Raw genomic sequence first — 13,318 nt, 5'->3', positions numbered from 1 at the left:
TGGCTGAGAATAATACAGGTCTGGGGAGGGATACACAACAGACCTGGAGGCCACACACACCAAAGTCAGGAAGCACAAGAAGAAAAAAAGGGAGTGACCCATAGTTCAACACCTTTCTTAGAGCAAAGGCTAAAGAGGTTTTCTATGGGTCTCTGTGTGGGGTGGGAGTCCTGGGGATTGAACTTAGGGGCATTCTACTAACAGACTACATCCCTAGGCCTCTTTTATTTATTTATTTTTTATGGTACTTGGGATGGAACCCATGGGCCTTATACCTCTGATCTATACCCCCAGACCTATAGAATCTCACTTAAATTGCTGAGAATGGCTTTGAGCCTGCAATCCTCCTGTCTCAACCTCCAAAGTACTGGGATTACAAGCATGTGCAACCACTTTAACCTACTTTTTTTATTTGGAAACAATGTCACTAAGTTTATAAGCATGTGCCACCCCACCCTGCTTCATTCCCAATGCTCCCCCCCCCTTTTTTGCAGTATGGGGGATTGAACCAAGGGGCATTCTACCTCTGAGCTACACCCCCAGCCCTATTTTTTAGTCTTTTTTTTTTTTTTTTTTTTTTTTTTGGAAACAGGGTCTCACTGAATTGCAGAGAGCCTAAAGGCCTAAATAGCTGAGACTGTCAGAGAACTGCGATCCTCCTGTCTCAGCCTCCCAAGTACTGGGATTACAAGAATGTGCCACCACGCCAGCCCCTTTAAAAATTTATTTATTTGTTACGATACTGTGGATTGAACCCAGGGTCATTCTACCTATGAGCTATACCCCCAGCCCTACTTTATTTTTTATTTTTTAACAGGGTCTCACTAAGGTGTAGAGGGCCTCACTAAGTTGCTGAAACTGGCCACAAATCTACAATCATCACTTCTCAGCCTCTCAAATACTTGGATTACAAGTGTGGACACTATACCTGGCAGTTTTTTTTTTTTTTGGCAATTTTTTTTGTATGTGTGTGGTATTGGGAATTTAACCCAGAACATCTACCTCTGAGCTATAGTCAAACCATATTTTATTTTGAAACAGGGTATCACTAAGTTGCTAAGACTAGCTGTGAACCTGTGATCTTCTTGTCTCAGCATCCCAAGTAATACAATGCCTGACCTAAAATTTATTTTTTATTTTTGAGACAGAGTCTAAGTTGCCCAGGCTGGCCTCAGACTTACAATCCTCCTGTTTCAGCTTCCTGAGCCACTGGGATAACAGACATACAGCACCCTGCCCAGCTATCCAAAAAGTTTCTAAAAATAATACTTGAAGAAGATCTTTGGAAATTATAGCTGTCAATATTCAAGTACTTCTTGACTTTATATCCATGTAACTTGTTCATGTTAAAAGTTTAATGAATGTTAATTTCAATTGATATATACATGTAGTACTTGTATTAAGTGAGGGCTGGGATGTGTTTGAACTTGGCTTTTTACCAAAAAAGGCAAAATAGAAAAACTGATAGTAAACATCATCTACTTCATTGTTTGAGCTCAGGTTAGCCCTTGTAGAAAAGAAAGATAGCCAGGCATGGTAGTGCACACTTGTAATCCCAGGATTCGGGAGGCTGAGACAGGAGGATCGTGGTTCACAGCCAGCCTCAGCTACTTAGTGTGGCCTTTTACAACTCAGTGAGACTCTGTTTCAAAATAAAGAATTTTTTTTTTTGGTTTCTTTTTTTGGTGGTACTGGGGGTGGAACCCTGAGGCTTTCTACCTCTGGGCTATACTCCCAGACCTATTTTATATTTTATTTGGAGACAGGGTCTCACTACATTGCTGAGAGCCTCACTAAGTAGCTGAGGCTGGCTTTGATCCTCCTGTCTCCGGGATTACAAGCTTGTGCCACCACGCCCGGCAATATAAACAATTTAAAAGAGCTGGGTGTGGTGGTGCACGCTTGTAATCCCAGCATTCGGGAGACTGAGACCAGAGGATCACAGTTCGTGGACAGCCTCAGCTACTTAGTGAGGCCCTCTGCAACTCAGTGAGACCCTGTTTCAAAAATAAAGAAGAAAAAAAAGGGCAGGGCAGAGGGTGTAGCTCGAAGGTCAAATGCCCCTGGGTTCCATCCCCAAACCCGCAAAAAAAAGAAAGAATAAAATAAATTTTTTTTTTTTTTTTTTTTTTTTTTTTTTGGTGGCACTGGGGTTCCTGGAAGCCTTTCTACTTCCGGGCTACACTCCCAGACCTATTTTAACATTTTTATTTGGAAATAGGGTCTCGTAAGCCAGCGCACGTGGCTGGCTTCGAACCTGCGCGATCCTCCTGTCTCTGCCTCCCAAGCGCGGGGATTACAAGCGTGCCCACCACGCCTGGCAGAATAAAATAAATTTTAAAAAAGAGGCTGGGGGTAGAATGCCCCTGGGTTTCATCCACATTACCACAAAAATAAAAAAAAGATAAGAAAGATGGCATGATTACGATTGGTTCCAAAGATACTTCAAATGGAAAAAGTGCTGAATATACAGAAGACAGGACATTATTATTTTTTGTGGTATAAGGTATTGATATTCTACCTCTGATATACACCCCTGGCCCTTTTTAAATTTTTATTTTGAAGCAATGTCTTGCTAGGTTTCTGAGAATATAGATAAATTGCCGAACTGGTCTTGAACCTGCCATCCTCCTGTCTCAGCCTCCCAAATATGGGGATTACAGATATAGGCCACCCCACCAGGCTGGCTGGAGATTGTTTTTGCAGTTTTGGGATTGGAACCCAGGGCCATTCTACCTCCAAGCTATTTCTTTCAGCCCTATTTGGGGCAGGAGGGTATACTGGGGATGGAACCAAGGGCATCCTACCTCCCAGATACACCCCCAGCCCAATTTTTATTCTTCATTTTGAAACAGGTCTCATTGAGTTGCAGAGGGTCTCACTAAGTAGCTGAGGCTAGCCATGAATTGGGATCCACCTGTCTCAGCCTTCAACAATGCTGGGATTATTAACGTGTGCCACCACAACTGGCTCTGGCTGGAGATTGTTTAGAAAGAAAAGCTGAAAAATTAATCCTGAAATTTTAGTAGGTGACATAGACATTTTAAAAGAGATACAAGCCAGGCATGGTGGCACACGCTGGTAAACCCAGTAGTTGGGAGGCTGAGACAGGCTGTACAGGTTGGAAGCCAGCCTCAGCTACTTAATGAGGCTCTCAGCAACTCAGTGAGACCCTGTTTCCAAATAAAGTATAAAATAGGTCTGGGAATATAGCCTGGAGGTAGAAAAGCCCCTGGGTTCCACCCCCAGTACCACAAAAATAAATAAATAAATGAAATATAAAAGAAAAGCTCTCTGAGGTTGATTATGTTATCAAGAGCAGTGGATTGATTTGGCATGGCTATTTGAACAATTTGAGATTTGTTCTTGACTGAGACAAGAGTCTTTTGTCCAAAAGCATTTCCTTATCATTTGGTGGGACTTGTCATTAGTCTCCGCTCTCTTATTAGATAAATAAAAGATTAGAGACCTCAAAACACTCACTCCCCAAGAGTTGGGAAGGAGAAGAATAACATACCACTCTGCAATACTTTTAGGGGATTGAACCCAGGAGCATTTACCTCCAGACTAGATTACTGAAAGTCTCGCTAAGTTGTGGAAGCTGGCCTCAAATCTGTGATCCTCCTTTCTTATTCCAAGTACTAGGATTTCAGCCTTGTACCATCACACCTGGCTTAGGGACAAATTTAAGTCTTCCTTTCTGTTTTATTTCCTTCTTTTCCTTTTTTCTGTTCCCTTTCCGTCTTACAGTTTTATTTATCTTTTCCCTATGATTCACTCTCTCTGCTTCTTTTTATTACTCCTGCCTCTTGCTCCTTTATGCAGTTCCTAGTGTGTCCTGCAGCTTTATGTCCCGGTCACCTGCTCTTTCTATTTCTGGGCTTTCTGTGTGGCCCTTTCCTCCTCTTGTCTTGTTACCACCTTGCTCCTTGCCCTGGAATTGCAGTGCAGGATTAAGTAAGGAGGAGTCCTGCTGAGGGAGGGTGGAGCTATGTGCTCACTTTTTCAGGACTTAGAAACTGAGAAGACCTGCTGTTTAAGGGTTCTTGGGACTGAAATCCCCATGGCCTTCCCAGTGGAGGTTAGGTCTCTGGAGGACCAGTGGGATCTGGTAAGGTTAGAAGTAGTTCCTCTCTTCTTTTTTGACCCCTTTTTCTTCCTCTCTGCTGTATTTTCTCTCTCAATATTTCTCAATGATACTATTCTTCTGTTTTTTTATCATTTACCATTCTGTTGCTTCTTTCTTTCTAGCTTTCTGTCAGTCAACTTTATTTAGTGTTTCTTGTTACCCACTCTTTTCATAAATCTCTCTTCTCTCTCTCAAAATATAACTTTTATACTTCTTTGGGGTTTTTTCTTATATTTTCTCATCCACATTTTTTTCCAGGTAGTCATTTTCTAACCATTCTCTGTTCTTTTTATCTTACTGCTTCCAAGAGAATAGGATTAAGAGAGGAAAACATAGCTATCCTGCCTTTCCAGAGGACTATTAAGCTGCATGTGCATACGTGCCTGTGTGTGTGTATGTGTGTGTCTGTCTGTCTGCGTGTGTGTATGTATTGTCTGTCTGTGCGTATGTATTGAACTGAGCATTGAACCCACGGCATTCTACTGAGCTACACCCTCATCTTTTTTTGTTGTTTTTATATTGAAACAGGGTCTCATTAAGTTACCATGTGTTGGCCTCAAACCTGCAATCTTCAATCTTCCTGTCTCAGCTTCCCAAATACTAGGATTATAGGTTTGTGCCATTGCGCCCAGCTCTATTCAGCCTTTTTATTTATTCTCAGACTTGTAATATGTTTTGATTAGGTAAGAAGAGTTTGTTCTGAGGACATGGTTATACACAGTGAAGTTGGAGCTATGTTAAATACTAAATATAAGGAGGTGTTTTTCCCCTTTTTTCCCTTAGGTTTTTTCTGCAATACAGTGGATACAATTTGCCATGGCTACTCTGAGGTATGTTTATTTAATCACATAGAATACAACTGCCTTGCGAGGCTAAGACAGGAGGGTCATGGTACGGTACGTGGACAGCTTCAGCTCCTACTTAGTGAGGCCCTTTGGAAGTCAGTGAGACCTTGTTTCAAAATAAATAATAAAAAATAGGGATGGGGATGTAGCTTGGAGGTAGTATGCCCCTGGTTTCCATCCCCAGTACTGTAAAATAATAATAATAATAATAATAATAATAATAATAATGATAATAATGCATAAATTAGTATAAGCAAGCTGGGTGTGGTGGCGCATGCTTGTAATCTCAGCATTTGAGAGGCTGAAACAGGAGGATCGCAGTTCGTGGATAGCCTCAGCTACTTAGTGAGACCCTCCGAAACTTGGTAAGAACCTCTTCCAAAATAAAGAATAAAAAATAGGGCTGGAGGTGTAGCATGGAATAGAATGCCCCTGGGTTCCATCCCCAGTACTGCAAAATAAATAATAAATAGATAATAAATAAATTAGTATAAGCAAAATTGGAGAATTCTGCAGTTTAGTAGATTTGCTTTTACTCTTTAGTTAGAAGTACTAGTCTTTATTTACTGTGTTGGTATTTTGTGACTAATAAAGCATAACAACATCAACAACAACAAAAGGCATAGAGGGATAACATCCGAAATCGGGACAGCCTAATCAACAGAACCGATTGCAAAGTCAGTTAGCAAAGTGCCCACTTCAGCCACACATATATTCAAAATTGGAATTATACAGAGAAAACTGGCATGGCCCTTAAACAAGGATGACATACAAATCTATGCGGTTTTTCATAATTTAAAAAAATATGTGCAGGCCAGGCATGCTGGTGCACAACTGGAATCCCAGTTCTTGGGAGACATGATGATTGTAGGTGTGAAGCCAGTCTCAGCAACTTAGCACGACCTCAGCAACTTTGTGGGACTCTGCCTCAAAAAAAAAAAAAAAAAAAGGTTAAGAGTGTAGCTCTAAGGTAAAACACCCCTACATTCAAACCATAGTACACATCTCTCCCCAAAAGAGAAGCAAAAATGAAAGTGTCTATGGTCCTGAATCCAGGCGTGCTGATGCGCGCTTGTAATCCCATCACTTTGGAGGCTGAGACAGGAGGATCACGGTTTGAGACCAGCATCAGTTACTTAGGCCCTTTGCAACTCAGAGACTCTATTTAAAAATAAAGAATAAAAATAGGGCTGAAGATGTAGCTTGGAGGTAGAATGCCCCTGGGTTCCATCCCCATTACCGCAAAAAAAAAAAAGAAAAAAAATCTATGTTTTTTTTTTAATGATCAGCCTCTATGTCTTTCAGTGTAATAGGCTCAAGTTCACTTATTGCCTATGCTGTTTCCCAGAATATACAGAAATCTCTAGAGGTGAGCTATCTCTCTTTGTGTTAAATTTGAACTTTTAGAGATTTAGCCTTTTCAATAAATAACAGAGCAGTATTAGCAATAAATGATGGAATAATTCTAGTAAGTAAGTATGTGTGTGTGTGTGTGTGTGTGTGTGTGTGTGTGTGTGTGTGTTTCACTGGGGATCGGGTCTAGGGGCATTCTACCTCTGAGCTATAATCCTAGACCTACTTTATTTTTTAATTTATTTTAATTAATTAATTAAATTTTTGGTGGTACTGGGGTTCCTGGAAACCCTTCTACTTCCGGGTTACACTCCCAGACCTATTTTTATATTTTTTTAATTTGGAAACAGAGTCTCTTAAGCCAGCAAGGCTGGCTTTGAACCAGCACAATCCTGTCTCCGCCTCCCAGCGCAGGGATTACAAGTATGTGCCACCATGCCTGGAGTATATTTTTATTTTGAAACAGTGTCTCACTAAACTGCAGAGGGCCTCACTAAGTTGCTGAGGCTTGCCCCAAACCTGTGGTCCTCTTTCTCAGCCTCCCAAGTATTGGGATTACAAACGTGTGTGCCACCACACCTGGCTAGGAATTACTCATAAATTCCTTACTTAAATAGATTGAAGTATTTTACACACTCTCCATAGAACTCCCTTTCCTTCTAGGCAATTATTTTTTAACTATTACTTTGAATTCTTAGATTAACTTTTTCTTCCCTTTGTTGCTGGGAATGGAACCCAGATCCTCCTGACTCAGCCTCTCAAGTACTGGTATTATATGCATGCAACACTATGCCTGGCTTCATCTTTTTTTTTTTAATTAAAAAAATATTTTTTGGGCCGGGTGTGGTACTGGGGATGGAACCCAGGAGCACTGTACCGCCGAACTACACTCCCAGCCCTATTTTTTAAAATTCTTATTTGTTTATTTTTGTGGTACTGGGGTGGAACCCAAGAACTTTACTACCTCTGGGCTATAGTCCCAGGTCTATTTTATATTTTATTTGGAAACAGTCTCACTAAGTTGCTGAAAGCCTCACTCAGTAGCTGAGGCTGGCTTCGAACTTGTGCGATCCTCCTGTCTCAGCTTCCCAAGAGCCTGGATTACAAGTGTGCACCACCACGCCTGGCTCTTTTTTTATTTTTGAAACAGAGTCTCACTGAGTTGTGAAAGGCCTCGCTTAGTAGCTGAGGCTGTCCACGAACCGCAATCCTCCGGTCTCAGCCTCGTAAATGCTGGAATTACAAGCATGCACCACCACGCGTGGCTTGTCTTTTATTTTGAAACAGGTTTCACTAAGTTGTGGAGAGCCTCACTGAGCTGCTAATGCTGGTCTTGAACCTGTGATCCTCTTGTCTCAGCCTCCCAAGTACTGGGATTACCAGAGAGTGCCACCACACCCAGTTTAGATTAACTTTTTGAGGTACTGGGGATTGAATCTAGGGCTCTACATTTGCTAGGCAAGCACTGTACCACTGAGCTACATCCCAAGCCCTTTTTATTTTTAGTTTGAGACAGGATATTGCTAAATTGCCCAAGTTAGACTCATACTTGCTCTCCTCCTGCCCCAATCTCCCAGAGTAGATAGGATTACAGGTGTGCCCCACCACCCCACCTAGAGATTAACTATTAAATGTGGATTTCTTTGGTAGGCATTAATTATTAAAATTAAAGACAAATGTGTTGTAAGAAGCCTATATTCACTCTATAGTATGTTGGGGTTCTGCCTAGAGGTGAATTTTCTGATCTCAATACCTTGGGAAAATTGCTTGTGGGGCTAAGAGTAGTTCAAGGACTTTGCTGCAAAATATTTTTTAGCTGGAAGTGGTGGCACACACTTGTAATGCCAGCATTTGGGAGGCTGAGACCGGAGGATCATGGTTCGTAGACAGCTTCAGCTACTTAGTGAGGCCTTTTGCAACTCAGCGAGCCCATTTCAAATAACAAAAAAAGACTAAAAATAGGGCAGTACCACACACACAAAAAAAGATACTTTTGCTCTGTGTTTCTAGGCAATTATCATTTAATGTTGGGCAAAAATACATCATTTAGCCAGACATAGTGGCGCATGCTTGAGCCCAGGACTTGGAAGGCTGAGACAGGAGGATCACAGGCTAGCAGCCAGCCTCAGATACTTAGTGAGGCACTCTGCAACTTAGTGAGACTCTGTTTCAAAATAAAGAATAAAAAAATAGGACAGGAGGTGTAACTCAGAGGTCTAATGCCCCGGGTTCCATCCCCAGACCCACAAAAATTAATAAATAAATAATAAAAAAATAGGGCTATAGCTCAGAGATAGAATGCCTCTGGGTTCAATCCCCAGTGCCACACACAATAAAACATTATTTATGAAACCTTTTTTTTTTTTTTTTTGCAAAATTGGGGATTGAACACTGGGCATTCTACTTCCAAGATATACCACCAGCCCTATTTTTTTATTTTTTGGCAGGATGGAACCCAGGGGCATTGTACCTCCAAACTACACCCTCAACCCTATTTTTTATTCTTTATTTTGAAACAGGGTCTCACTGAGTTGCAAAGGGCCTCACTAAGTAGCTGAGGCTGGCCATGAACCTACGATCCTCTTGTCTTAGCCTCCTAAATACTGGGATTACAAGTGTGTGCCACCATGCCTGGCTTTATAAAACTATTCATACCAAAAAAAATTGAGTTAAAAACCTTCCTAGTTGCCGAGTGTGGTGGCGCATACTTATAATCCCAGCATTTGGGAGGCTGAGACAGAAGGATCCCAGTTCGTGAACAGCCTCAGCTACATACTGAGGCCCTCTGCAACTCAATGAGACCCTGTTTCAAAATAAAGAATTAAAAAAATAGGACTGGGGGTATATCTTGGAGGTAGAATGCCTCTGGATTCTATCACCACCAGTGCCACACACACACAAAAAAACCTTTCTAGTTCATAGAGTATTAGAAAGAATGATGTACGTGGTAACTCAATGAAGTGTGTGTGTGTGTGTGTATGTGTGTGTTACTAGGTATTGAATCCAGGAGCATTCTATCTCCAAGCTACACTCCCAGCCCTATTTTATTTTTATTCTGAAACAGGGTTTATCCAGGAGGACGAGAGTTTCACTATTTTCTGAGGCTATCCTCCAACCTTTCATCCTCCTGTCTCAGCCTCCCACGTACTGGGATTATAGGCATATACCATCACACCTGGCTTCAGTAAAGATTTTAAGATAAATGAACAACCGTTTTTCTCTGCAGGCCAGGTGGCACAAAATCAGACAAAACATAGTTAAAGATATATACAGGAGAGGTTTTGTGTGTGCAAAATAGCATTAGGTTTTATTAGGCTCACTTCAATAATGAAAATAGTTTCTGTTATGGCCAGGCGTGGTGGCGCACGCTTGTATCCCCGTGCTTGGGAGGCGGAGACAGGAGGATCACGCAGGTTCGAAGTCAGCCACGCTGGGGACCCTGTTTCCAAAAATAAAATAGGTCTGGAAGTGTAGCCCGGAGGTAGAAGGGCTTCCAGGAACCCCAGTACCACCCCCCAAAAAAAAAAAAAAAAAGAGAGAGAAAGAAAATAGTTTCTGTTAAGCCAGGCCTGGTGGCTCAAGCTTGTAATTCTAGTACTTTGGAGACTGAGACAGGAGGATCGCAGGTTCAAAGCTAGCCTTGGCAATTTAGCAAGGCTCTCAGCAATTAGTGAGAGCCTCATTCCAAATGAGATATAAAATCGGGCTAGGAGTATATCTTGGAGGTAGGAATGCCTCTGGGTTCAATCTCTAGTACCAAAAAATTTATAATTTCTGTTGATAGAATACTTACTATGTTCTAGCTGGAACAAATGCTTTACATACTTTATCTCATTGCTCCTGTCCAAAGCAGCATGATACTAAGCCTTGTTTCACAGATGAGGAAATTGAGGCTCAGAGTCAGGAAATAACTTGTTCAAGTTCCGATAGTAAGTAGCAGAGCAGAGATTTTCAAGAGTCCATATTCGTGTGTGTGTGTGTGTGTGTGTGTGTGTGTGTGTGTGTGTGTGTACAGTACTGGGGCTTGAACCCAAGACCATTCTAACACTGAGCTACACCCATAGTCCTTTTTACCTCAGAACTACACCCCCAGCCTTTTAAAATTTTTGTTTTGTTTTGTTGTAGTACTGAGGATGGAACCCAGGGGCATTCTACCTCCGAGCGACACCCCAACCCTATTTTTTATTCTTTGTTTTGAAACTTGGTCTCACTGAGTTGCAAAGGGCCTCACTAAGTAGCTGAGGCTATCTGTGAACCTCCATCCTCCTGTCTCAGCCTCCCAAATGCTAGGATTACAAACGTGTCACCATGCCGATCTGAAATTTTTGTTTTGAAAGAAGCACTCACTAGATTGCTTAGAGTCTTGCTTAGTTGATGAGGCTGGTCTTGACCTGTAATCCTCCTGTCTCCGCCTCCCAAGTCCTGGGATACAGGTGTGCACCCATGTCCAGCTAGCTTTATCATTTTTGCCCTTCACATATAGGTCTTTCTATCACCTGAAACTAGTATTTTTTTTTTTTAGTATGAGGTATAAAGGAAGGGTTCATTTATTTTTTTCCATATGGACACCCAGTTTTTCTAGCATCATATTTTGGAAAGGTTACCTTTTCCCTATTGACTAAAAAAAGCCACCTTTATCATACATCAAAGGTCAATATATGCAGGATGCAGTAGCGCACACCTGTAATCTCAGTACTGCGAGACTTAGAAGGATCATAGATTTGAGGCTAGCCTCAGTAATTTAGCAAAGCCCTCAGCATCTTAGTAAGACCCTGTTTCAAAATAAAAACTAAAAATAGGGAGGGGGTATAGCTTAGAGGTAGAACAAGTTTGGGTTTAATCCATACTAGAGAGAGAGAGAGACAGAAAGAGTGCTTGCACATGCTTGTAATCCCAGGATTTGGGAGGCTGAGACAGAGGATCATAGGTTCATAGCCAACCGCAGCAATTTAGTGAGACCCTGTTTCAAAATAAAAGAATAGAGCCCGGTGTGGTGGCACACGCTTGTAATCCCTGTGCTTGGGAGGCTGAGACAGGAGGATCACACAGGTTCGAAGCCAGTCTCAGCTACTTAGTGAGGCTCTCAGAAACTTAGTGAGACCCTGTTTCCAAATAAAATATAAAATAGATCTGGGAGGATAGCCTGGAGGTAGAAGAGCCCCTGGGTTCCACCCCCAATACCACACACACACAAAAAAAATCAAAATTAAAGAATAAAATATTGGGGCCGGGATGTAGCTCAGTGGCAAAGTGCCTGCTTTGCAGGTGTGGCATTCTTGGTTCGATCCCCGGTTCCAAAAAAGACAAAAAAAAAAACCCTTAAAAAAGAATAAAATATTGCTAGGCGCCAGGCGTGATGGCACACGCTTGTAATCCCAGCACTTGGGAGGCTGGGACAGGAGGATCGCACAGGTTCGAAGCCAGCCTCAGCTACTTAGTGAGGCTCTCAGCAACTTAGTGAGACCCTGTTTCCAAATAAAGTATAAAAAAGGTTTGGAGCTGGGTGTGGTGGTGCACGCTTTTAATCCCAGCATTCCAGAGGCTGACACTGGAGGATCACAGTATGTGGACAGCCTTAGCTACTAAGTGGGGACCAGGGATGTACCTCAGAGGTAGAATGCCCCAGGGTTCCATCCCCAGTGCCCCTGCCCACACACACAAGGTCTATATGCATGCGTGGGTTTATTTTGAGCTTTGTATTCCTTTCTGTATGTCAATTTGTCCATCCCACCAGGCATGATGGTGCATGCTTATACTTGGGAGGCTCAGACAGGAGGATTGCAGTTTTGAAGCCAGCCTCAAAAACTTAGTGAGACTTTCAGAAACTTATAGAGACCCTGTTTCCAAATAAAAAATAAAATAGGTCTGGGAATATAGCCCAGAGGTAGAAGGTCCATGAGTCCTATTCCCAGTACCATTAAAAAAAAAATGTTCATCCCTACATTAATATCACAGTATCTGTACTCTAGCTTTGCATTAAGTCTTGAGATGGGATAGGGCAAGTTTTTCTCTTTTTTCTTTGATATTGTCCTGATTATCCTGATATTTTATATTTCTTTGTGTGTGTGTGTGTGTTGGGGGGGTGCTAGATATTGAACTCGGGCATTCTACCTCTGAGTAGAATCTCCTATTCTACTACACCCCCCAGCCCAATTGTTTTATTCTTTATTTGGAAACAGGGTCTCACTAAGTTGCGGAGGGCCTCACTAAGTAATTGAAGCTGGCAGCAAACCTAGATCCTCCTATCTCAGCCTCCCAAGTACTGGGATTACAAGCATGCACCACCATGCCTCTTGTCTCAGCCTTCCAGGTATTAGGATTATAAGTATATGCCACCATGCCCAGCTGATGAGTGTGTGTGTGTGTGTGTGTGTGTGTGTGTGTGTGTGTAGTGGGAATTGAACCTAGAGGCATTCTACCTTTAAACTATACCCTTAACCTTATTTTATTTCTTATTTTGAAACAGGATCTCACTCGGTTGCTGAGAGCCTCACTGAGTTGCTGAGGCAAGCTTTATACCTGTGATCCTCCTGTCAGAGCCTCCTAAGTACTGGGATTATAAACATGTGCCATTCACCCAGCTCTCAGCTGATATTTTATACTTTTACATCAGATTGAAAGTTAGCGTGTCAAGTTCCACAGGAAAATCAGTTGAGATTTAATTGAGATTGCATTTAGACCGGGTGTGTTGGCACACGCGTAATTCCAGCATTGGGAGGCGGAGACTGGAGGATCGGGGTTCATGGCCAGCCTCAGCTACTTAGCAAGGCCCTTTGCAACTCAGTGAGATCCTGTTTCAAACTAAAAAAAAACAAAAAGAAACCTAAAAAATAGGGCTGGGAGTGTAACTCAGAGGTAGAATGCCCCTGGGTTCCATCACCAGTACCGCAAAAAAAAAAAAAAAAAAAAAAAAAAAAGAAATCGCATTTAACCTATAAATCAATTTAGGAAGAATTAACATTTTTATAATATTGTCCTTTACAATTCATGA

At 41.9% G+C, this 13,318-nt stretch overlaps 1 protein-coding gene across 1 annotated transcript in view; it reads left to right on the top strand.

The window, feature by feature from the left end:
* The window catches only part of TMEM116 (transmembrane protein 116), a gene marked incomplete at both ends in the record, with an annotated part of 49,695 nt that overhangs the window by 3,133 nt on the left and 33,244 nt on the right, over positions 1 to 13,318 (top strand). The window contains 3 exons of the mRNA XM_080717758.1: positions 4,010 to 4,111; positions 4,913 to 4,959; positions 6,280 to 6,343. Coding sequence (XP_080573884.1) covers positions 4,010 to 4,111; positions 4,913 to 4,959; positions 6,280 to 6,343 — 213 coding nt within the window. The remainder of the gene's footprint in view (positions 1 to 4,009; positions 4,112 to 4,912; positions 4,960 to 6,279; positions 6,344 to 13,318) is intronic.

This window comes from Muscardinus avellanarius (assembly GCF_963383645.1).
Source record: "Muscardinus avellanarius genome assembly, chromosome: 21".
Taxonomy (NCBI): Eukaryota; Metazoa; Chordata; class Mammalia; order Rodentia; family Gliridae; genus Muscardinus; species Muscardinus avellanarius.
This window is presented reverse-complemented; position numbering and strand designations above follow the sequence as displayed.